Raw genomic sequence first — 25,804 nt, forward strand, 5'->3', positions numbered from 1 at the left:
GGGGTATTTTGAGCGCTCGCGCGCCGCTCCAGGGCCGCCGTGGCATGTTCTAAACTTTATTTCAAATGGTTTCGCGACGAATTAGACGTTGATATTTACAAAAAAGGTAGTTTATGACACATACTGCCCGAATATATGGTTTGCCAAAAATCGACTTTTTCTCGATTTTTCGGTTTTCAAAGGCCGCGTCCCCCCTTAAACGTCTCATTATATTGTTTACACGTAATTGCAAATGCATGTTCGGTTTTTCAGTTGTTGAGCAGAAAAACTGGCCATGTTTTCACCGCTTGTCAGCATTGGTAGGTTCGTGCTGTTTCCGCTTCATTCGCTCAGTAGCCATTGAAGTTTCAAAGGAGGTGTGGAGTGCTTCATTAACTCAAAAGCTCCTACTTGACAATTGAGTTGATAGACCAATGTTTCAGCGGCCTTCCAAATGCTCGTGTCACACTGGTATTGGACATTTTTAGCAAACACAAAGCAACACTCGCACAAGGAAGAGACTTATACTGGTGAGACTTGTGGTCACTTTAGATTGTGATTGGGCCTGATTCAGCTTGGGTTTCTTTATCGTGATTGGCTCCTTTGTTGCAAGCTGCAGAAAGCAACCCATCACCATTAATAAACCAAATCCTGATTAGGCTTAATCGTGGCAAGCAATGCACGGTGTGACACCAGAAATCAACAGAAAGAAATGCATAGTGCTCATGTTTGTGGGTCACGTGTTTTCTATGTGTGAGGTCTATCTATTCTTTGTGGAAGTCTTGTTTTGGGCTTGCAAAGACGTGTGTCTTATCGAGAGCGATCACTTCGCAAAGGCATCGGCCCTGCATTTGAATCTCAAAGCCGGACAGGTTTTTTTTTTTTTTCACTTAGGATGCTTTTGTCTGAGAAATCAGTATGGCCTTTTTTGTGGCTTTGGCAACTAGTAAGTGAATGATGCTTATTCTCTTTCATGAACTTCCCTGCACTGTGTGTGCTTTCGCTAAAATTATTTGCATGAAAGATAAAATAGGGTCAGGGATAACGGTGCAGGTAGAGAGTGCATTGTACTGCATGCTTTGTATCTGTTGTTTGTGCCCTGCGTGCCTTTTCGATAATGTGTAAACATTTCCTCTAGCAAAAATTAGTGATTCGATCAAGAGAAGTAATGCAGCACGCACCTTGACTCTTCCTTCAGGTTATGATAATAAATTGCGATGGTGTTTTGCAGCATTTTATGCACTTTGAAGTTTTCTTGCAAAGGGGCCATAAATGACGCAAAAATCGAAACAGGCAAATCAGTGCGGCATGCCACACCCTGCTGCCAGCCAAGCTCCATGCGATAGTTCTGTGCCACAGTGAGGAGCGTCTGACTGGAGTTTCCCATGCAGGTACAAAGGGAAGACATATCGAGCCACAGTGGAGACGGTGCGCAGCAGCGGGGAGGTGGGCGCCTTCTGCCGCAGCATCTGCGAGAAGCTCGAGTGCTGCCCAAACCTGTTCGGACCCACGAGCTTTGGCGAAAACTCCTGTCCCAATAATTGCTCGGGACTCACCAAGACCAAATACAGTGAGCACTGGAACCCCGAATTATACGACTTTTAGGGGACCACACATTACCGTTGTATAATCCGAGCATCGTCTAATCGAAAAACTAAGATTTTAGGCAGCGACGCTCAGCCTTGGCCACAAAAAGTGTACAGACTGCCCGAATAAGCCCACAGCACGACCTTGTGCCTCCACAAAGACGGTGGATTCTACTATTCTTTCCATTGGCAGCTAATGGCAGCATTACATGGTTGGAGGAGCTTGGAGCGAATCTCATTAAAAAAAAAAAGTCAAATCCAGCGCGCATCTTTCCACCAATAAACTCAGTCCAAAAATTGCGTGCTTGTGCAAACGAAACCGAAACCGCATAGGCAACAGCCTCCTGTCAGAATAGTCAGACAGTGTCATCATTATCATATAATGGCGACAAACCACGAGTTTGCACAGAATGTCTCCGTGCGCGACTGAGCTGTGCACATTGTACTTTGTTGGCTTGTGAAGGGCATCTAATGATGTCCCGCTGTTATTATGAATGTTTACATTAAGCAAAAGTAATTTTGAATGGTGAAAACAGCTTCGTCGAGTCCCTATGCGTGCATCATTCTCTGACTGCAAGTGCGACTAAGGCAGGAAATCAGCTGTATGTCGACCAGGAAAAGTTCTGACGTATAAAAAACGTGAAAATATCTGCTTTTCAGCCGGCTGAAGCTACTCTGTGTGGATAAAGTTTGACTAGGTGACGACCTCGAAAGCATATGCGCGCGATCGAGACGTATGTGTAAGCTCATGAATTTGCAGGAGAATAAATTTTCCTCTCTAACAAGACATCCTGTCTCACTCTACTTTTCTAATCGTCAACCTAGGAGAATGCAAGTTCACATTTTGCACTTGTGACTATTTGGTCGACGTTTGATTAAAGTAAATGTGTTTTTTTTTCAGACAAAATCTAAAAGTAGTCATAAAATGCGAGGTCGGCGTAAAACTGCGTCGTATAACTAAGGTTTTTAATACATTGTTTCTGTGAGAGTTGTTGGGACCAAACCAATTAGGCATAAAATGCAGGTTTTCATGAAACCGGGGGATGTATTATCGAAGTACCACTGTATTATTTGTGCACTTTTATTCTAAGAGCCTCCTATTGGTCAGTATTTTGTTCCCATTAACTTTTCGATGGTTTTTGTGCCGTACATGTACAGCATCAGCTAACATGAATCAAAGGGTTTTCACTCTACCTGTGTGGCATCATACTGAACATTGCGGTGTCAAATTCGCTTTAACATAAATTTGCCATGTCCACAATTTCAAAGCATTTCAAACAAATTAATTGACGTAATTTAATCCATGTAACCAGCCTGCAAAGGCTTAAAGTCTTAAGCCTTAAGCTGCAGTTTTACTGCAGCTTAAGGTCACCACGCTATAAAGCTACGTATGCAGTGAAAATGCATGGTGCTGCAAAGCCATAGTTCGGTCTCGGTATGCGTAATACCTGCAACCTAATTAAGTATTTCTTAAAGTTTAGAAATCTGTTATATGGGTTAATATAAGCAACTTATGGCAAACTTAAAACTAAGTATTTTACTATATATAACTTTACATTGCTAGCATTAAAATCCTGCCACTGTTTAACTTGCTTTAAAATTATTTATTCCTAATTACTGTTTGTTTCAACTTTGCTCAAAATGAAAAAATGCACAGCGCTAGCCTACTGTAAAGCATCAAGCATAGGCACTCGACTTCTTCATGAAAAAAAAGAAAGGTAGACCATTGCCAACTTCATGCTTTGCTGTCAGAGAAATCCGGTATCTTGATTTAATTGTAAAAATATTGTTACGTGAGTAAGGAGTCAATATATTGCAAATATATTTACAAAATATATTTGCAAGAGCGGTTGCAGCTCTGGCCAGCCTGGCTCCGAGCTCGAGCAGCAAGTGACCTTCATCCTCTTCGTCAGACGCACATGCGCATTGGCAATATGCATTGCGGCAGCCTACATGTAGCAGAACTTTCGTCGGCAAAGGCGTTGTCTCGGCGCATCTAGACGTCAACATCATTGGGCAAGTGGTACTGCTTCAGATGTGTGACGTGTACGATGTCGCTGGCCTAAGGGGTGCATGAAGATGACGAGGCAGCAGGAGTGATTTCACAAGGGACGGGAGTCACTGCACGAAGCACTCTGTATGGCCCTGTGTATTGAGAGAGCAGTTTGTCAGATAGGTCAACGTGCCTGGTCGGGGACCACAGCAGAACCAACGAACCGGGCGAAAAGTGCACATCGTGGTGTCCTTGATCGTACGGATGCTGTTGGTTTTCTTGGGAGGTCAGAAGGTGAGCACGAGCGACTTCGCCTGCGTGGGCGACCTGGCTGATGGCATCCAAGGCATATTCTGTGGTTGTAGCTGCTGGCAATGGAATGACTATATCGAGGGGCAATGTGGGTGCACGGACAAACAACAGGAAAAATGGGGAGTAACCAGCTTTGTCATGGCGCAAAGAATTGTATGCAAATGTCACATATGGTAAAGCGAGGTCCCAGTCAGAGTGGTCTAAGGAAACATACTCGTTTCCTAAGACCGTTGGGGGCCACTTTGAAATATCGTTGGGGGCCACTTTGGAAGCATGTCAGTTAGGGTTCGGTTCAGACGTTCCATGAGGCCACTTGTTTGCGGATGGTACGACGTAGTGAGCTTGTGGCACGTTGCACATGAGCGTAGAATTGTCCGCTACGACGCTCGATATAAATGTGCGGCCTTGGTCCATGAGCAGCTGGCGTGGAGCACCATGTTGCAAGATCCCATCGCGTAGAAAAAAATCGACGTCTGTGGTGCAACTTGTTGGAAGGGTGCGTGTGATGGCGCTGTAGTGCCATCACAGGTGGCCGCCTTCGACGTCATCTCACGTCTCTCTTTTCGCGCCGCTACAGCGCACTGTGTGGCGTAGTCAGTGGCCACAGCTATCCAGCTATTGCCAGCACAAGAAGACAGGTGAAAAGGGCCGGGTAAGTCCAAGCCGAGGCGAAAGAAAGGTTCAGAAGGAATGTCGAGTGGTTGAAGTCGCCCAGCCGAAAGCGTCAACAGTGTTTCGCGGCGCCGAAATTCCTCACACGCCGCAATGTATCTTCTGACGGAGCGTGCGAGACCTGGCAATAAAAGTGGCGCGAATCCGGTCGTATGTGCGGGACACGCCGAGGTGACCGGCAGTACAAACGTCATGAAGTTTGTGAAGTACAGCCAAGCGGAGGTGTTTGGGTATAGCAAGCAGCAGAGATGGGCCATCTGGATGAAAGTTATGCCGGTATAATGTACCAATTCAAGGTTATGCCCTTTGGTCTATGAAACGCTCCAGCCACGATCGAATGTATGATGGACTCTCTGCTACGTGGGTTCAAATGGTCAACATGCCTGTGTACCTAGCCAACGTGCTCGTATTTTCACCCACATTTGAGACCCACCTTGGGCGTCTGTTGGCCGTTCTCAACGTTTTCTGCAATGCGGTCCTCTAGTTGAACTCCTCGAAGTGTCACTTCGGCCGCCGACAGATCACAGTGTTGGGCCACCTTGTCGATGCTTCTGGTGTGCAGCCGGACCATGAGATAATTTGTACTGTCACGAGGTACCCAGCACCTCCACCAAGTATGTTACGTGAGAAATCCGGTATCTTGATATAGTTTTAGAAATGGGGGGGCGCACGTCAGTAACAAGTCAATATATTGCAAATATATTTACAAAATATATTTGCAAGAGCGGGTGCAGCGCTGGCCAGTCTGGCTCCGAGCTCGAGCAGTAATTGACCATCATTTTTGTTGGGCGCACACGCGCATTGACAATATGCATTGCGGCAGCCTACATGTAGGAATATGAATAGTCTTGGATGTCATATCAGTACTTGTTTAGCTGTGGTCACCACTAACCACAGCTGAGACAGAAGATTTCGCTCAAGTTGAAGGCTACACCACGTCATGCTTGCTGTGTGCGCAGCCTACCACTTCGTGCGCAAGCGACACAAGCGGCAGATGGCCATGCGCAAGGCGAAGCAGGCACGGTCCGAGAGTCCTGCATCTGGAGCCAATGCCTCGTCCAGCGGGTCCACGGGCGAGCCCTCCGAGCCAAAGAAGAGCCGGCTTGATGTCACGGTGGGTTGACTTTAGCAATATGTCGTCTGAGTGATAGCTTACTATGGGAACATTCTTTCTGAGCTCATTTGACACTGCTTTAATGCCGTGTGCAGTACTCGCAGATTGAAACAGGACAAGTTAGGTCTAAGTAAAGCAGGCACCTGCGTTTTACCCATCTTTATTGTAGTCATATTGGCGTGATTTTGACTCGAACGTCTAGTTTAAAGCCAACACTATATTTAGAGACAATATTTATTGCGATGTGACGTGGTTGTCTTTAGAAATCGCTCGCATGAGTCAAATTACTAAAAAATTGGATGTTAAGTTTCGATCGCCAAGTACTGTACAATTTCTTTCTTGGTGCCTTACATAACCAAACCTACTTTGACCTAACCTTCTGGACCCTAACGTCTCGCTACCTCACATTGTTGTGCGAAGGCCACACTGTTAAATCTTTTGGCTTGATTGTTTGAGAAAAAAAATATTTGTTTATGTGCTGCATCTTCTGTCACTCAAGCAAGTATTTGTGAAAGGATGCACAATAAGGAAGCTTTGATGCAGAGCACCCGATGAGGCCCTGTTACTCATGAAAGGCACACTACAACTGTGTGCACCTTGTTGTCAAAGGTGGGATAAACTATTTTTATAGGAGCCAAGGCTGGGATGTACAGCTGGAACGAACTTGTGCATGTTGATTGTTCCTTGTTCTGTTACGCCCGATCAGCTACAGCAGTTGTCCCTGTGCCTTATTGACACGATGCATGGTTGTGTATATGCAGCAGTGGAACAGCTGCACATTGTATCCACACTAGTTTACCTGCACAAAACCACCCTTGTCGCAATAAACTTATTACCGCTGTAAGGCACAGCAGCGCTCAAATTCATTTGCAACATAAGACAACCACCAAGCCCCATGCCACAGAGTGAGGCTAAAACATCATGTTCTTGGTTTCATTGAAATGGCTCTACATTAGGTTTTGTCAAGGCAGTGATCGCTCGAGCAGCAAGTGTGAACTTTAATCGTAAGGATTCGGTCACTATTGGTGGCGTGCATGCTAACTCAACGGGCATCAGGGTGTATATACAGTTAAAACTGGGTATAACGAAATTGACAAATACCATATTTACTCGATTCTACCGCGCCCTCGATTGTAACACGCACCCGATTGCCACCGCGAAAAAAAAAAAACGTAAGACATCGATTGCAACGCGCACCCATTTTTCTCGCTGGCCCACACGATCACACCACTCGAAAAAAACGACTCCTTTCGGGAGCGTCTTCCATTTAAATATGAGGTACGGGCGAAGCTTGTGCCCATCTGACGTGTAACAGAGCATTGCCGTCACTGTAGTTTTACCGTGGACCGATGTCAGCATGCGAACTTGCTTCGCCCCCTTCTTCTCGACGGTTGTGGTGCCAGGCATGTCGAAGTGAAGAGGCGTCTGATCGGCATTCCCGATTTGCCCAAGCAGGTAGCCGTTGTTGCGCCGCAAGTTTAGGACGAACCTCTGAAAACTGTGAAGCTTTTCATCGTACTCCTCCGAAAAACTTTTCGTATATGCATGTTCCCCTTCGGAGGGAAAAGCCTTTCCTCTTCATAAAGTTAATTAGCCAGCACCTGCTCGCTTTAACTGGCTCCGCATTAGACCTTTTTCTAAGACTAATTGCGTAGCCTGCACTTGGAGCAGTTCTGTCGTCACGGGCCGCTGTGCCGCCTGCTGCTCAAGCACATACTCGCCGAGCAGCTCTTTAACTTGCGGAAGCCGACCCTGCTGTGGTCCACTGAAGCCTTTGCGTGAAGCTTTGCTGTCGACAATCTTCTGCTTTTGTTTCCGCCGGTCCCGCACGCACGTTTCGGGAACTCCGAACGACCGCTATGCGGCCCGATTTCCGTCCGTTTTTGCACACGCGATGACTTTTCTTTTAAAAGCGGCATCGTGGTGCACTCGAGTTTTTGGAGTCGGCCCTTTCACGCCGTCGATGCTAATGCACTACTAGATGACGAACTCCTCAGCACACGTACGAAGTGCCGCACATGGGAAATACATAGGCAGAAATGGCCGACGCGCCATGCCAATGCACGTAGGGGGCGGCCATTTGGGATTTGCCGATGGCAATAGATTGACCGTAATTTTTTTTTTTGTACTCGATTCTAACGCGCATTCGATTTATGAACTCGCTTAACCGGAAAAAAGGTGCGCGTTAGATTCGAGTAATTACGGTACCCCTCGAAATCATCCTTAACAGGTTTTTGTTTTGTGCAGTTACAGCTCGTAAATAAAAAAAAAGCATGAATTAAACAAAAGGGGAACTGAAGGCAGAGTTCACTCAATGTACTTATTCACCGCTAGTAAATTGTATTATAGCAATTTATATGGACACTCTCAATGAGTTTTTGCTATCATGTTCTATATAAAGTATAAATTGATGACATCAGCCCTCGCATCGTAACTTCTACCCGGGAGTAACAGCGCGTGTGCGGGGGCTAGGAGCGCTGCTGCATAAAGCAGAGATCAAACGAGCCGGCCCATATCGGTTGCTCGGAGTATGTACCCGGTAACATCTTCTGTGTGTAAGACCTGTCGTCGAATGCTCAAACAGAAAAGAAATGCGCCACCTGTCTTACCAGTGGGAAACGATGCCGGGAGGAGAGGTCGCTCAAGTGCCAACTGTGAAGCTTGACTACAAAGCCATGGTCTTGATTGCTGGTGCACGCGCTGTTCCAGCAAGCATTAGCGCACAGCTTGTATACCCTTCTACATACTGTGCTGTTAACCTGAAGGGACTGTGCGGAAGGAGTATTTCTCTCTGGAGCAGCCATATTCTTTTCCACCAGCGTTTTGTAGAGTTACATGATAACGGATCCAAAAGAGTTAGCTGCCAGCCTCACTTAGTACATATAACATTACCATTTGTTTCTAACGCATTCATTGCATCGCTCGTGCGGTGAAGCTTATCTAAAATTTTTTTGCCTTTATTGAACATTCGTAGGACATCAGTCCAACACTGTTGTGTCATCGTGTAGCCGTGGCCTCCGAGAATGGATCTGTCAACGCGCCCGTCGCGTTTCCGGAGACAACCCTGAAGTCCACGGTCTAGCAAACTCATGGCTGGGCACAAGACAGCAAACTGCATGATGAGTCGACCTCCGAAGAGCCATCGTTGTCACCGCGGTCTCGGACAGTATTTACTGGCACCTAATCTGACATCTCCTCGACAGTGATGACACAATCATCTTTGTAACAAAAGAAAGAAAGCAAATCTGAATATCGTTGGGGGCCACTCCATGTGCGTGCAGTGAAACTATGCATGCGCGTATGGCATCGTAAATGTGGTGCTCTCCATATGTGGCATGAACTCTGATAACTCTTGAGAACATTTTTTTTTCTTGTTGTGGTGTCACGTTAATGAAGTGCAGTTCAGATTTGTGCATGTGCTCATGGTGGCATGAATGGCCGCAACACTGGCTCGTGGGCATTTGCTTTGAGCTCACCCTTGTGCACCAACGACACGACCTCGCTCTCGCCTCACATTAGTAGGTGCTTTAAGGACCATGTGCGTGCGACTGCCATTTCATGCTTCGTCGTTGGTGGGGCAACTACAGAAGTTGAATGCGTTGAGCCGAAATGACAATGTTCGGGGCAAAATACCTAGGTTGATGGCAGCGAAAAATCGTTATATCAAGGGTGTCTCCAGCTGCAACTCCATTACATAAGAAGTTGCATGCACATGTGCTTAGATGTAGTAATGACGGGGAATAGAAAAACTTTGTAATGTCGAGGAATTCATTGTATGGAGGTTTGCTATAGGCAGCTTTTACTGTAGTTTGCAAACCCTTCGACCTGCTGCATTTTCGCCGCGAAGAGACTGTACGGAAAGGGCATCTCTCTCTGAAGCGGCCGTATTCTCTTACACCGACGTTTGGTAGAGTCATGCGATAGCAGATAAAAAAAGTTAGCTGTCAGCATTATTTTGTATAACATTATAATTTATTGCTGTCCTATTCATTGCTGAATGCTTAAGGTGAAACTGATTCCTTTTATAACTTCATGGCAGCATTCAGAAGAGAAACGAAGGATGATGGTAACAGTGCTCAAAACTAGGGTGGTGTCTTACTCCTGGAACAGCGTAGTAAAGACAGGTATACAGCATTTCTCATCTCATCAAGGCTCCGAGCACTCGCGTGTATTGTCATTCATCAAGCGAATTGCAACATAGAGGGAGAAATCGAGATAAGTGGAAAAGGGCAGCGCATAAAGCTGATATCTCCCTCACCCATAGTCTGTAGGTGGAGAAAGGGCAGGCTTTATCAGCAACAAAAAGTGTTTATTCTTTTGTATTTTTCTCGTGTTCTTCAGTTCCCAAACTGGAGTACAGTGGAGAATAGAACAATGCAAAAAAGCTTGGCTTAATAGAAACATGCAAAAGAAAGGGGGGGGGGGGCGAAAAAAGCCTAATGAAAGTGATAACAGGAACAAAGGTTTTTTTGTGCATTATAATAGCATTAAACCAAAACAACTTATGTGGCTCTAGCACTCCCATCAGAGGAGTCGAATGCATTGTCATCACCGTCACACATTGGTGCCTGAGCACGTGTGGTCAGTTTGTATTATTTTGCATAGGGCCTGTATGCGTCGTATCTGTTCCCAGCGAAATTTTTATTTTATTTACATTTCACCTACATCGCTGTGAGGCATTACGTAGGGGAGGTACACATAATAATTTGACTACACAGTTTTCAAACAAAACAATAGATTCAACAAATAAAACAGCACTCAAAATATTTTAAGAGAAAAAAAACACTCAAATATTGGTGAGTGAAAACAACGTCACAGTGAAACAACGTCGCTTCGAGACAGCAAACCATTCTTAGTGGCAGTGATATTGTAGGAGTTGTTACAATGAAGAAAAAAGGATTCATTATCAGTTTCATTGACGAGATCATCCGGTAGACGGTTCCATTCCTGTATTGTTTTTACGAAAAAAGAACTACCGAAAGAGTGGGTTTTGTAACGGTATTCTAATATTTTTCGTGAATTGTCTTGACGATTAGAGACGTACGTTGGTGTGAGCAGATAATTAAGAGGGCTAAGGGCATTTCCATTATAATATATACAATGAAGAAATTTTAGCGTGAGTTTCTGCCTCCTTACCATCAGTGTCTCCCATTTCAATGCTCGTTTCATTTCTGTGATGCTTGCAAAGGAATTATAGTTGTTGCTAAAAATCTGGCTGCTTGGTTTTGAACTTTTACCAATGCGTCAATCAAGTATTGCTGATGGGGATCCCAGATTACGCAAGCATACTCTAAAATAGGTCTTACATACATGAGATAAAGGGTTTGTTTCACGGTCTGTGAAGCTTGCCTAAAATTTCTGCGTATGAAGTATAGCATCCGGCCTGCCTTGGTCACAGTTATGTCAATGTGTTTATTCCACTTGAAATTATCGAAAAAATAGACGCCCAGGTACTTATAATAGGATTCATTGCTGATTATTGAATTATTTATTTCGTATGTTGTGTCTAGTTTACTAATCCGGTTGGTGAATGATACACAGCAACATTTACGGACAATTAGACTCATTTTTCATTTTTGGCACCACGTTGATATTCGGTACAAATCATGCTGCACAATTTCAGCATCCTTGTGCGATTTAATCACTCTAAACACTACGCAATCATCTGCGAATAACTTAATGTGAGAGGTAATACCATTGACTATGCTATTAATATAAATCAGGATATAATATAAATATAAATTAACATTTAATTAATGTTAATATAAATACTATTGATATTAATACAAATATTAATATTAATATAAAAACTATTAATATAAATGCAGTAAATTGTGATGCGCCATTTTCATTACGAAGGTGCATGACGAAGGAAGGCCATTTTGCGCCCTAAATGTAGCTGCGTCATGTCTTTTTCGTGTGCCTGAGGCTTGCGATTGTGAGTAGCATAAACGGAGATCTTCAGCTGCATGTCGTTCAGGAAAAGTTACTGCAGGCTGAAAATGAGAAAATATCTGAACCTTGAAAAAAAAAAAAAAAAAACCTTGCAAACTTTTATGAGCAGCTTAGCGTATATTGGCTTTGTCAAGGTAGTGGTATACTATGGAAGCATATTATAAAGTGATAGCAAAGCCATTAGAACGGCCCCTCAGAAGCTAAACAGCCAGAAGAATAAATTTTCCATTTTTTGAAAGATAATTGTGCCTGTCTCTCCCTTTTTATCTTTTCCTAATCGTTAAAATAGGGTCGTGCTACAGTTTTGTGGTAGCAATTTATTTATGAGCATATTTATTATGAACATGCGATATCAAGTACTCGTTTCATTAGTCTAAATACTCTACTTGAATGCATAGTTTTTATCTAGCTGAGCCAAATAAATGCTTTTTCTTGATTCTTTTCTCCCATTATAAGTACACTTCATTATTTTGTAGCAACATATTTGGGTGTACTTGGCATGTTAGCATTTGGTTTTTGGCAGCACTTTTGTCAAGATCAACTCTTGATAAGACGAACAAATGATCATGGTTCCTTGGATTTCATCTTGAAGGGAGTCTACCGTTAATGCAGCCACCTGCCGAGCTAGCATGCGTGCTTGTGCTTTTAGAAGCAGAGTTCACAGTTGCTACCCAAGTGACCCACCTGTTCATGCTCATTCAAGACGGGCGGAGCTTTTCCTCTCGGCTTCGATGGCAAGCCTCCTGAGCGGGGTGATGTTATTGCATGCGCTGTTCGAGAAACAGGGACAGGCCGGCTCTTTATATTTCTTCTTCAGCCATGTCCGTCGCCCCCACCTGCATGCGTTTACCCACAGGTACATGCGCACGGGCGAAGGCGGGTGAATGTTACCAATTCGGACTTTATACTGAACATGATGACAACAGTGACAGCCAAAACCCATTTAGAGGTTCTATATTGCTCTCACAATAATAAGGCCTTTGCACAACTTAGCTTCAGTTTGAAAAAAAAAAAAAAATGCAGCGTTAGTCAAATGTTGCTTCACATGTGCTGTGAAATGGCATGACATCTGCTCTGAACATTCTAACTGCTACGACTTGCTCGAAGAAGCCTTTCTGGCCGCTCCAAGTCTGCTCCGAAACGTTTTTCAGGATTGTGAAAATTTGCTAGAAAAGGCAGTTTTCCCTGCTCCTAAATCTGCTCCCGAGCCCATGTACAGAGTCGTCCACTCTTAGCACAAACACTGCGCCAGGGCTAGCGGTGCAGCCGCATGTCGAAGCTTATCGACACAGGCACACAAGAGCGAGGAGGCGGGGCTTCATTTCGATTAAAGCGCGGGAGCATGCCGTGCCTGTTTTGCCGTGAAGCAAACTTAAAGCACCTGAGAAACCATGAACATTGCAGAAAAGCGGGCTTAGCTCAGCGCAAGGTGTTGAATAGTCGCGGTATTTTTGACGTGGGTGACCCCTCTTGTTTCAATACCAGAATACCAGTTTAATTTATACATTGTTGTAAACTCTAGAGCATTGGTCTTGTTTGGTTTGTGGCGTTTCAATCTGTGAAAAATTTCACAGCTGAGCGGTGGTCTGGGAAGTTTCTACTACTGCGAAATATTTGCTGTGACTTAAAATTATGTGTGTGCTGGCACTGTTTCATTTCCTGTCCAAGAAATATAGCAACACCAACTGCATAGCCATCCCGTGATGTTGGTCTTGAGGTCATTTTTCTTTTTTTGGAAAGTATGGATATCACGTTACATGGGGGCGTTTATAGTAGCATTCGGGCGCAATCGCCCTACTCTCTGCAGACCTGCATTGAACCTCTTCTTTCTGCTGTCTTGTTATACGAATAGCTTCGTATTCTCCACCCGTCTAACCTTTTATTGGGAAACAGGGGCCCCACTCTTTTTCACAACCTTGTACGTGTCCTTCTGCTTAAACACATGATGTATAGCAATATACCTGCTCGCATAAAGATGCTGTGGTCACTACTTAAATGCCTGACCGTTGGAAAACAGCTTCTTCTTCTTTTTTTTTGAGGTTCACATCTTCCAGAGTCTTCTCTTTACTACCCCTTAGCCAAAAACAAGGAATGCGACAAATAATAAGTTCTCAATTTGTGATAAAATTCCAAGTACTATGTCTGTGCGTTGACATTCTTCACCTCCTCCTTTGTACTTAAGTACCCTATACTTCTGATTTAATTTCATTCTTCCATACACTCAGCCGACAAGGCGTACATGGCACAGAAAGCGCATGCATATATGGGGTCTTTTTTGGTGACTGTCTTACGAGACTTTGCCATAAGTTTAACCTCAGCATATTTTTGACCCATATCCTACAATATTTTTGGGGGCCCCTGCTGAAGTAGCTGGCTGTCTACCAAAACCCAAGTCACACAATGTAACACAAAAAGGGAAATTGATGAAGCGGCGCTAGCATCTGCAGTGTCTGGATCACTTTTTTTTTTGCCTTGTCCGTCTGTACATGCGCAAAAAAAAAGCTTGGCCAGAAAGTTTCACTGGGCCGTCACTCTCGCCATCCAAAATCACCCTGAGCGGGTTTATTGCAGTTCCTGTAGAATGGGTATCACACAATCTTATCTCCTGGTGATAAGGATACAGGGTTGCACAGGATTCTCAAGCTATCTGCTCGGTCTGTATGATCAAGCTTTATACGGAAGTCACAAGACATTGTTTTACTGAGAGTATTTTGACTGGCTGGCCTAACATCATGCCGTTACCGCTTAAAGGCTGGGACCCCTTGTCAGAATTGAAAATCTTTTCACAGCAGACGCCTAGTGTGGACTTTAGACGGCGTGCTGCTCCCATATCTCGTTGGGAGACCATTCCCAGAGAACGATTTCATTCTGCAGCATGATAGCTCCACACACATAAATAAAAAAACGTTGCTCCGTATTTAGAGAGTCGCACCGTGGCAGTTCTTGAAAGGCCTCCACAGTTACCTGACTTAAACATCATTGAAAATGTGTGAGGGAACATGTAGCTTCGCTGGCCCACCAACTCCGTGCTGTCTCAGTCGACGCGCTTTGGGCCATTGTCCAAGAGTAGTGGGAGCAAATCAAGGCCAACACCAACCTTTGTCCGTTCATATACAGCAGCCTCCCCAATAGAATGAATGCGGTTATTGGAGCTGGAGGGGAACCTACCAGCTACTGATAGTTGCTAACTTTGGGAAACGCAGCACACAACTTGGTATCCTACTGCCTGCAAACTTCTTTACACACGCTGAACTGTAGAGCATTTCAATGCTTCAGAAAAAGCATGCAAAAACAAATGTTTTAGATTTATGAATCTCGATACCTGCAGAGAGTGTAGAGCCGTTAGCATGCCCTGCTGCGGAGCCTTAGTCATCGAAATCTCAGCTAAAATTAGTCAGAAACTACAAGCTTGATAGCGGCAGCATGTGCCGTGTTTAAATGCGGCAGAAAAGCAGAAACACGCTTGCGCACGTCATTTCAGGCCACGGTAACTATTTTTGGTAGTAGAAACTTCTCAGAGCACCGCTCTGGCGAAATTCTTTCACGGACTAAAGCACCACAAACCAAACAAGGCCAATACTCTAGAGTTTGCAACAATGTATACATTAAACCAGTATTCTGGCACTGAAAACACAGGAATCACCCACGTCTCAAATACCGTAACTACACAACACGTTGTGCTGAGGTAAGCCCGCGTTCCTGCAACATTCGTGGTTTCTTAGGTGCTTTGAGTTTGCTTCACGGCAAACAGGCATGGTGCGCTCCCGCGCTTTTCATCTAAACAAAGCCCCGCCTTCATGCTCTTGTGTGCCTGTGTCGATAACTTTCGACGCGCGGCCTGGTGCACTGTTGCCCCGCAGAGCGCAGCCACGCGGCGCGGTGTTCGTACTAAAAGTGGACGGCCATGTACACTGTTGCACCCCTGTACCTGTTTCCCCTTTGGCTGCATTTGCAATTGATATTGTGTTGACGAGGCACCCATCAACCAGGTCATTACCTCTCTTGAGAAATTATTTTTTGTACTGTCATACTTCACTTGAGAAATTATTTTTCGTACTGTCACGGAATTCCATGACTTGCGCTGTTCCACTTTTGGTCAAAGCAGTTTTGCACCAATGAAGCTGAGTGTTGCGTCTGTACACCGTGCATCTAAGCTTTCCTTTCGCAGCTCATGCATACATGAAAACTGCACAAACTCTCTCTGTGGTTGAAATGTGTGGTCACTTATAAGGTTGATTGATAATTCCTGTATTACTTAATGTGAAACCTTAGTTCAGCTGTTTAGGTGGTTTAGTTGTGGTATATGAGGCAGAGAATTTGACAAGACACGTGCATGAGTGTATGGCGGTGATGCTCTGGTTTGGCAGCGTTAACAGCTGGTACTTTAGTTATTAGTGTTCAAGCTATGAACTAGGGGTGTGAATATTTCAACATTCAAAATGCTATTCCATTAAATTCGCACTGGAGTTGTACTAGTCGAAGTATTCGAACTTCCCGATGACAAATACAATCAGTGCTCAATTAGCAGAAGCCCCTTCAAATCATTAATATGCTTCACCCCATTACACTCTCTTATCGCAGCAAAACTGCCTTTCAGGCTCTGTAACGGTCGCAAATGTAATGACTCCTGAAAACGCTAACTACAACATGGAGATGATTGAGGCGGCAGAGGGGGGAGCTGAATCGATGCTATTCTGAACCTGAAATTTGGGCAGAAAGTCTGAAAAATTGGATGCCAAAGATTTTTTAGTATCTGGAATGGACAGTCTGCAAAATAGTTACTGCACATGCGCGAGCAAGTTTGTTTTCAACCAGGTTGCCTCAACGACAGGCTAGTCTGCAAACTACTTTTTCCATTCACCATATACCCCTGCTTTTCCTTTATTTCGTTTTCTCCTTGTCTTGTTGCACACAGGGAACATACAATAAGGCGTGACATTCTTGCAAAGTGCTTTGAAAAGTCTTTGTGGTGCTTCTGCACCTTCACTTGAATGTGGAGAAGTGAACGTCTTCAGAGCCGGAAAAGTAGTCCGGGAACAAGGCTTCCGGTTGAAAATTTTGCTGCGGGAAAGCCAACTTACAGGTGTTTTTGAAGTGTATGCAAGGGGGCACTCACTATATTGCAAAGTGTTCATTGCAGATGTTTTTATATATTGACGCCTATGAGGCAGATTTGGAACCCTGTACTCGAAGGAAGCACGCCGTTGCGTGCCTTGTCGGTTGGACTTCCCCGTAAGTTGAAAGAGTGGGAGAGACTGAGGAAATAGCATCATTGCCTTTTACATGTTGTTGCCGACACTTTGGTTGCACCAAATTTTGTACTTAAAGGCAATTCATTTTCTGCATTGCCTAGTTCTTGATGAGACTGCCATGAAACACTACTTCAGCTTTTCACCAACTTAGCCAAAACAGGCGCTTTCGTGTTGCCGTCTCATAAAAGTACGCTTAGATACTTTGAAAAGTAAAATTTAGAAAATGTCTGAGAAATGTTTAAAAAATATTTTATTCAATCCACACTCACTCAAACTTCCATATTTGAATTCGCTTCGCACCCAAAGTTTGGGTGTTCCCACAGCTCTACTATGAACTTTCACATTCTTCAGTCAGAGTTGCATCGACTGGGGCCATTTTGTGTTGTGATTAAAATACCGTGAGTAGCGTATGTACCTTCAAACCTCCTATTTTTTGCATAATGTTTTACCTGTGTGAGTAGCGTAACTAACTCGAACAATGTGTTGTGCAGAGCATTGTATTGACATGAGGGTGTATTTCTGAGCAATCTCTGCTGTGAGACCTTTGTTTCCGCTTTGTTTCCGACTGCGGTATCAGTAAATTCCCCTGTAGTCCACAGTACCAGTTATGTCATTGAGTGAATGGATGACAGGGCAGGAGTGAAGTCTAATGCAGGGTGTGATGTACAGAATCTGTATTTCAATCAATGAATCAGTCAGTCATTCAGACCTTCATTTCCAACAAAACAGTTACGATATGTTGACGGTGTTCAAGTGAAGAGCGGTTGTTGGCAGCTCGAAAGCGCCTGAAGGCCCAACACATGTCTTACGCATGTGTTAAACTGGAGTTCAACACATTTAATACATTGCTGTACTTTTGTATGAGACTTAAGAAATTTGCTGAATGTGTTCAACATAGATCTGAATGTGACATATCAGGATTGAATATATCTTAGACGATCTGTAACCAGCCAACATGGTGAAATTTTGTTGCATTTTATGTTTAAATCAGTGGTTCAATTCACCTGCAGGCACCTGAACAAAGTACAGTTTCCCAGGAAGTCAGCACTACTTCCCCTCCTGCCACAAACGCCACCTCTGCTGTTGCTGCTACTGCCGTGAAGAAGTCTGAGCGACTGTCAAATCGTCAAGCCCCACAGCCAGCCACTCGGATCGGACATCGGCCGCCTGGCAGACCACCTGGCAGACCACCTGGCAGACCACCTGGCAGACCACCTGGCAGACCACCTGGTAGACCACCAGGCAGACCGCCTGGCAGACCAGCCGGCAGATCACCCGGCAGACCGCCAGGCCGACCACCCAAGTCTGCCAACAGGCAGTGCGTTGCTTTTTCCTCATATTACACAATCTCTGGTATTGGTGTCATCAGGCTTAAAAAACTGAGAAGGCACAGAATTTCATAAGTAGAGTTCGTATGTTTTTTTTTTGTGTGTGTGTGAGGAGGCTCAGATTGACAACCTTCGGGATCTACTTTCTCGTAGGGTAAACACAGCTATGCCAAGCCTTTGGTGTTAGATGATCAGCGATTTGAAGTTCTTTTGTGGCCTCTGCGAGAGTGATCTGATGTTGCCTGCTTCCTTGACCTCAGCCTCCGTTTCGTTGATGTCCACAGTGGCTTACCCTTTTATTTCTTTTCTCCTGAACTGTCTCAGCTCTCAGGCTTGAACTCTGTACTTGTCCCTGGAACATGTACCACTCTTACCATTGACAGGTCATGGTTGATCAGCTCCATGTGTGCTACCCTCAATGCAAAAACAAGTTGTGGTCCACGATTACTGTTGGTTTCAATTCACGACTCTGGTTTTGAAAAAAGTCAGGAAAAATACTGTAAGAACCTGCGTATAGTTTGAGGTTTTTTATAGTTTTTATGATTTGAAGTTTCGGCTGCGGTCTATATGCAGATCGTAAGAATCTTCAGCCGAGAATTCGCAGTTTCGGTTTCCGCATTGCACTATCAGGCCTCTGTATTAGGTAACGTCTGTAGTAACACTAGTGTCGGTCGTACTTTACGACGGCTATGATTGTGTGTTATGTGATGGCCGCAAAAGTAGTATTTGGCTGCCTTCAAAAGCAAGAGGCTTCAAATTGCCAAAACTATCGGCAACTGCTCTGTGGGGTCGCTGTTTGGTGTAGACGAGCAAAGAATTTGTGGTTCAAGCAAACGGAAGGAAACCCTCGTAGTGTGCAGCGGTCTGAGAAGTTTCTGGCGGCTGAAAAAGTGGAGCATTTTTCCATGTTAATCTGTTACTGACAGACTTTGTGTGGAAGCAATGGAGCATTGTTGCGGCTCCATTGCTTTTATTGCATGCTCGGCAATGTGTATGCTGCACGACTTCCGCGTGCCGAGCTTCGCGTTGCCCCAGGTTTTCATCCAGGTTGCAGCCGCTTTCTGTGTGCCTAAATAAACCGTTTCAGGATTAGGTAAAGCACGTGTATATGTAGCGGAGGAGGTCGGGAGGGAGTAGATGAAGCTGGTCCCACAGCACTCCTGCCAGATGGCAGCAAGAAGCCTCCTTGGCATTGCTGTGCACATGGATCGCTGAAGCTTGGGTCTGCATTCCTGCGGTGCTCGCTCGTCGTGCCTTCAAGAAATGCTCCATTTCAAATGCCTTGATGGCACTGAAGAGGAGGTGCTGTGGGAAGATATTTGTGACTTCGGACTAGAGTATAAAGGTGTAAGACATACTTAATCGATGTAACGTGTTTTAAAACATAGGACAGGGGAAGGGACATGAGGGAGCGCTTACTTCCAACAAAGTTTTATTTCAAGGAGCGTACATATATATGCTCATGAAATTTGAAAACAGCAGACAAACAGATGAAAACCCTCTATTGCCATGCGCTAAAAACTTATGATCTCAAAAATGACAATTCTTTTTCACAAAGACCGAGAGAAGGATTGCTGACGCAGTTCAGCCCTAATCTACTAATCCTTTCTGCTTCAATAATCTCTCTTGTCACTTTATTTCTGTTTTTTCCTATGATTACCGTACCATGAAAAAGTGGTTTGCAGCCACACGTGCTGCAATGTAGTGCCAAAGAACCATCTCGACCATTTTTTATGTTGCAAGCGTGTTCGCGGAGCCGGTCATTAATACACCTGCCAGTTTGTCCTATGTAGTGTTTACCGCATGAAACAGGTATCTGATAGATTACAAACTGCGCGCATGTGACACACAGTGTTAAGTGCTTTTTAGAGCACCCCGGTTTTGAATGTGAAACAACTTTCATACACAAGTACGAGAGCTTTTTCGGGGCAGAAAACACCACCTTTACATTGGCCCGCTGTCCAACCTTTTTCAAGTTGTGGGAAATTTCATGCAGATAAGGCACTACGGCCAGCTTCTGACTTCTTACTGGCTCAACATGAGGGAGAGCTTGTTGCAAGGACTGAAGCTTCTTGACCAGAATTCTCGCGATGGAAACCTGTACGTGAGAGGGGTAGCCAGCGTCCAGAAGTCGTTCTGCTTGTTCCTTGAAACTAGCTGCCATCAGATGTGGACAAGACTTCTGCAAGGCGTTACTAAAGCAAATATTTACAATGCCTCGTTTTACTAGCTTAGTATGAGCGGAATGGTACGGAAGCAAGGGTTTGTTACTCCTCGGTTTGTACATCCAACAAATGTGGTCTAAGTGAAACATGAGAGCGATATCTAAATATCTGAGAGTGTTATTAACAGGTAACTCATGGGTTAAAACAAGGGGACTAAACCGCTCCTTGATGAGGTTGAGGATATCTAGGGCACAAAAAATGGGGTCACAGTCAACAAGAATAAGGAAGTCGTCAACAAATCTAGAGATGCGCAAGATTCGGTTGTCACTAAGGTCATCGGAAACGGTTCTGTCGAGCTTGGCTAAAAACAAATTACTTAAGATTGGAGCAATACATGATCCAATACAAATGCCCTCCTTTTGAAGGTGGGGCTTCCCATTCCATTGAATAAAAGTAGATTGCAAATAAAAGGATAAAAGTTCTAAAAAGTTACTAGACGATATACCAGCACTATTCCGAAATGCTATGATACCAAGCTTGTCAATGCCCTCCTCTACACAACTAAGAATCGATTTGTGAGGCAACGAATTTCCAAGGCAAGAAGCTTCGGTCCTTGCAACAAGCTCTCCCTCATGTTGAGCCAGTAAAACGTCAGAATCTGGCCGTACGTAGTGCCTTATCTGCATGGAATTTCCCACAACTTGAAAAAGGTTGGACAGCGGGCCAATGTAAAGGTGGTGTTTTCTGCCCCGAAAAAGCTCTCATACTTGTGTATGAAAGTTGTTTCACATGCAAAACCGGGATGCTCTAAAAAACACTTAACACTGTTTGTCACATGCGCGCAGTTTGTAATATATCAGATACCTCTTTCATGCGGTAAACACTACATTGGACAAACTGGCAGGTGTATTAATGACCGGCTCCGCGAACAGGCTTGCAACGTAAAAAATGGTCCAGATGGTTTTTTGGCACTACATAGCAGCACGTGTGGCTGCAAACCACTTTTTCGTGGTACGGTAATCATAGGAAAAAACAGAAATAAAGTGAAAAGGGAGATTATTGAAGCAGAAAGGATTAGTAGTTTAGGGCTGAACTGCGTCAGCAATCCTTCTATCGGTTATTGTGAAAAAGAATTGTCGTTTTCGAGATCATAAGTTTTTAGCGCATGGCAATAGAAGGTTTTTCATCTGTTTGTCTGCTGTTTTCGAATTTCATGAGCATATATGTACGCTTTTTGAAATAAAATTTTGTTAGAAGTAAGCGCTCCCTTCTGTCCCTTCCCCTGTCCTATGTTTTAAAACGCGCTACGTCGATTAAGTGTGACTTCGGAGTTTTTGAATAAAGTGCGCCGGACGATGCTGAGTAAGTGTGTGAATAAATGTTTTAGTGGCAAAGCTCCTTCGGGTCGAGTGATGTCCACCGTCATCCCTCTATGACGATGACATGGATGATGATGAAGAACAAGCGAATTCCAGACAACACATTTGTAGCAAGAGGCAGAGCAATGTGAAGTATCTCGCCACTCTATACTACAGGACTAAAGCAGAGTGACGGCTACTGCCAGCGTCCGGCGCGCCAGGCGCAAGACTTCGTTCTGTGTTGGCACCTTAAGCTAGGCATGAGCTGCTCGAGAGGCGCGATGCGGTGATTGGGGCACGCTGCAAATTTTTCTGCCATCACGGCACAGGACATGCAAGGTACCCACTATACGTGATGACGATGATGATCGTGGACAATGTGTGGCTAGTGCAGTATACAGATGACGTTTCTATATGCTCTACGATGCAGTTCGTATGACTGGAAACAACCAACAAAAAATCCACTACCATGAAGCAGTAATAATGAAGGCAAAACGAAATTCACAACTCAACACAACATACCAGGTATGACCAATAAACATTGTTTATAACTGTACACCGCTTTGTCAAGCATTTACATGCATGAGTGGTCAACATCACGGGCGATTTACGGTAACACCAAACAATCCCACTGCTTCGCCCACTCATCATCATTATTCACTTTGTGTATGTGCTGTGATATATACAGTCGAATCTTGATAATTCGAACTCGAAGGCGCCTGTAATTTCATTTGAATTAAAAGTAGTTCGACTTTATAAAAGCTAAATGAATGGAAGGCTCACCATGCAGTAGCGCATGTGCATTGAGCTAACACACAAGGGGGAAAGTTTCACAAGACTTATATTTATTGACAAATCACACGACATCCGTCATTAATTGAAGTAATCGGTGATGCGCGTCTGCGCACGTTTGCCTTGCAGCGATTCAATCAATATTGCACGCAGTTTGCAAAGCATTTCTACTTCGACTTCAGCATTCTCCTGGCAAGAGAAGTTGCGCCCAGCAATGTCCAGCGCCAACACTCTCTGAAAACGACGGCAACGACAGCGTCTTCAAAACGACGGCAACGACAGCGTCTCTGCGCCGCAGCGAGAGCGTGGCCAGCACATGATGATAAAGGAGGAGCGTCTCCACGTGAAGAGAAGCACATTAGCATTTGAGAGAGAACCAACACTTCCCCGCAGCTTTTTCTTTTTTTTCCCTCTCTCTTCGCACGTGGCATTGAAAAAACATGGGTCTCTCCGTGGCAGGGACGGAAAAGGGGCAAGCATGGCACTGGCGCGTTGCAGATCGGCTTTAGAGAAAGAGCTGACACTTTGCGACAGTTTTTTTTTTGTCTCTCTTTTCGTGCGTGGCATTGAAAGAAGAAGGGTCGCTACGTGGCAGAGACAGAAAAGGGAGATGCGTGGCACAGGCGTGTCGCAGATCGGCATTTGAGAGAGACTCAACATTGTTCTGCAGCCTTTCTTTCCTTTTCTTCTTTTCTTTGCGCGTAGCGTTCAGATGTTGGAGGCACTGCCGCGAGATGGGGCATGTTGCTGAAAGCATTTTCGAAGATCGGTATGTTCGAATTAACGATCGCAAGTGCTTGCGCGTTCGAATTACAGGGCGTTTTCGCCCATCGGAATACACATAGCTTTGACGGTACCACAGCGCGAGTTCGAATTGACCATAGGTTTGAATTAAGCGTGTTTAAATTAATGAGATTCGACTGTATATTTTTTCGGTTTCTATTTTGGTCGTACTATATTTGGGTGACAACATTTTTCCCTGGTTTGCTATTCCTGAAATACGCCTAGGACTACACTTAGGTTTTTGCGGTAGTCATTGTGCCTTTGCCGTCTGTTTAGCCTGGCACCGGTGATACAGAAATGGCAGCTCGCATTAGTAATGCCAGTGCGGAGATGTCTCTAGCAAGAGCTGTCTATTGCGATAGCAATTATATAGAGACTCTCGTCTAGATTTTGCCGCCAGCATCGGCGTCGACGTGGGCGTCGCCGTCACTCACTGTATATCCATGCGTATCTTGTATGAAAACGCAACAAAAAAAAAAAAAGAAATCCGAAAGAAGACTTCAGTGCGTGGAATCGAACGTGGGACCTCTGAAACGTGAGTGCGGGGCATTAACCACTGAGCCACGGAGAAGTAAGTCCTTCACCGTTCAGATGGCAAGTTGTTTATATCTACCGCTTACCGCTGGTGATAGGCATCTCTGGGGGGTCTATCGTGTTTTCAGCATTACCAGCGAGATGCAGCAATGAGCGCGCGTCGCCACATCGTCACGACACAGTGGTGACGCAGTGAGAGAAGTGGTCGGATGCTCACTCGTGCGTCCCTATCTTGCGGTGGGGAGGGTCATACGTCTTGGCTGGCCTTTGGCTTTCACTGGAATGATTCTGTTGTAGTTAACGGGCTCACAAAGGTCACTGTAGTCGTTGCACAGTCTCTGTTTGCAAAAAGAGTGTGTTTTTCAGACACAGCACAGCAACAACTAAGACGCTTATTTGTGCTCATGTTTACTTGTGTGTGCATTATTTGTGAGAAGAAACGCAGGGCACGTTTTGATCTGCTGGCCATTCTGTGTGCGATTTTCCAATTTGTTGCTATTGCGTCCATTGTTTTGCCTTTGCGGCAAAGCTGTGACTTTTTTAAGAATAGTTACTACAACAGTGCTGCTCACAGCTTTGAATTTAGTTCAAAGAGTGGGTTTGACATTGCTGTGGACTTTAAGTTTGTCTTGGGGAACGTGTGACATGGTGAACACACTCCATTTGCTGACAATAATGATGACACACTTGAACATGTTTGTGCCTTTGTGTAAAGCAACATCTGTGTGCTTCACAGTTACGTTACAGTGCACCAGTTCAAGTAGCTGCATGATATTTCAGTATATTGTGTCCCACTTTTATGGCAATTCTTGAGGGGTTGATTGTAATTGAAATGTAAGGATTATAAAAAAAAGGGGAAACAAGAGCTCGAAAAATTACACTAACGTTTATCGGATGGCAGCTGTAGTGGTCTACCGCTGAACTAGTGCTATGGCTAAAGCAAATGAGTTGTGTGGAATTTTGCAAGGTGGTGGAAGGGATAAAAAAGGAGAAAGAACAGCCACCTATTTGGAGCATGAAGCCGCTAGGAAATTGGTACGGATTTATCAGAAAGAAAAGACTTATTTGCTGCAAAATTCATATTGATCCAAGATTCACACCTGGAACCAATGCTTCTCCAGGGTGGTAACTTTACCAGTTGAGCTAACCAGGAAGCTAGCAATTGGAAGTGCAAGGGCGAATTCATCAACAACTCGAACCAAATGGACACAACTAATGCAAATAAGTTCTGTGGAATTTTGCAAGGTGGTGGAAGGGTTAAAAAAGGAAAAAGAACAACCACCTATTCGTAGCATGAGGCTGCAAGGAAATCTTTACGGATTTCTCAAAAAAGAAAGCGTCCTAGCTGTCGAAAAATGTGTCCTAATCTGACGGTTTTTTTGGTAACTAAGACGCTCTTTTCTTTAGGAATATGTACGGATTTTCTTGTGGTTTCGTGTTACAATAGGTGGTTGTCTATTTTTCCTTTCTTCACCCTTCCACTAGCTTGCGGAATTCCACAGAACTTATTTACATTAGTTTTGTCCATTTGGTTCGAGTTCTCAATGAATTTGCCCTTGTACTTCCTATTGCTAGCTTCCTGGTTAGCTCAACTGGGAAAGCTACCGCCCCAGAAAAGCATTTGTCCCAGGTTTGAATCTCTGATCAATATGAATTTTTCAGCAACTAAGAGTCTTTCCTTTCTGAGAAATCCATACGGAAATCCACACGGATTTTCTTGTGGCTTCGTGCTACAAACGGGTTGTTGTGTATTTCCCCTTTCTTGGCACTATGGCTGTGCTTTTGTTTAAGGCTTTCTTGTATATTTGTGTATAGTAACTGCAAATGTGCAGGCCTGAGCTGCAGAGTTGACCTTACTGAGGAAGGCGCAATATCTTCTAAACTGAAGACATTAATTGTATGTGTAATTAGAGGTAGGGAAGTTTCACACCTATAAAAAAAAATTTAAGACCCTTCGTTCACTTCTTTTTTTTTTTTTTGC

General features: G+C 44.4%; 1 protein-coding gene across 2 annotated transcripts in view; it reads left to right on the forward strand.

Moving 5' to 3' along the window:
- Positions 1–25,804, forward strand: part of LOC119174210 (scm-like with four MBT domains protein 2) — a 122,282-nt gene that overhangs the window by 86,379 nt on the left and 10,099 nt on the right. For both annotated transcript variants that reach the window (XM_037425033.2, XM_075896000.1), the window contains exons 16-18: positions 1,371–1,549; positions 5,502–5,656; positions 17,874–18,181. In XM_037425033.2, the coding sequence (XP_037280930.2) occupies positions 1,371–1,549; positions 5,502–5,656; positions 17,874–18,181 (642 nt within the window). The remainder of the gene's footprint in view (positions 1–1,370; positions 1,550–5,501; positions 5,657–17,873; positions 18,182–25,804) is intronic.

Source organism: Rhipicephalus microplus, chromosome 5 (genome assembly GCF_043290135.1).
Source record: "Rhipicephalus microplus isolate Deutch F79 chromosome 5, USDA_Rmic, whole genome shotgun sequence".
NCBI classification, from domain to species: Eukaryota; Metazoa; Arthropoda; class Arachnida; order Ixodida; family Ixodidae; genus Rhipicephalus; species Rhipicephalus microplus.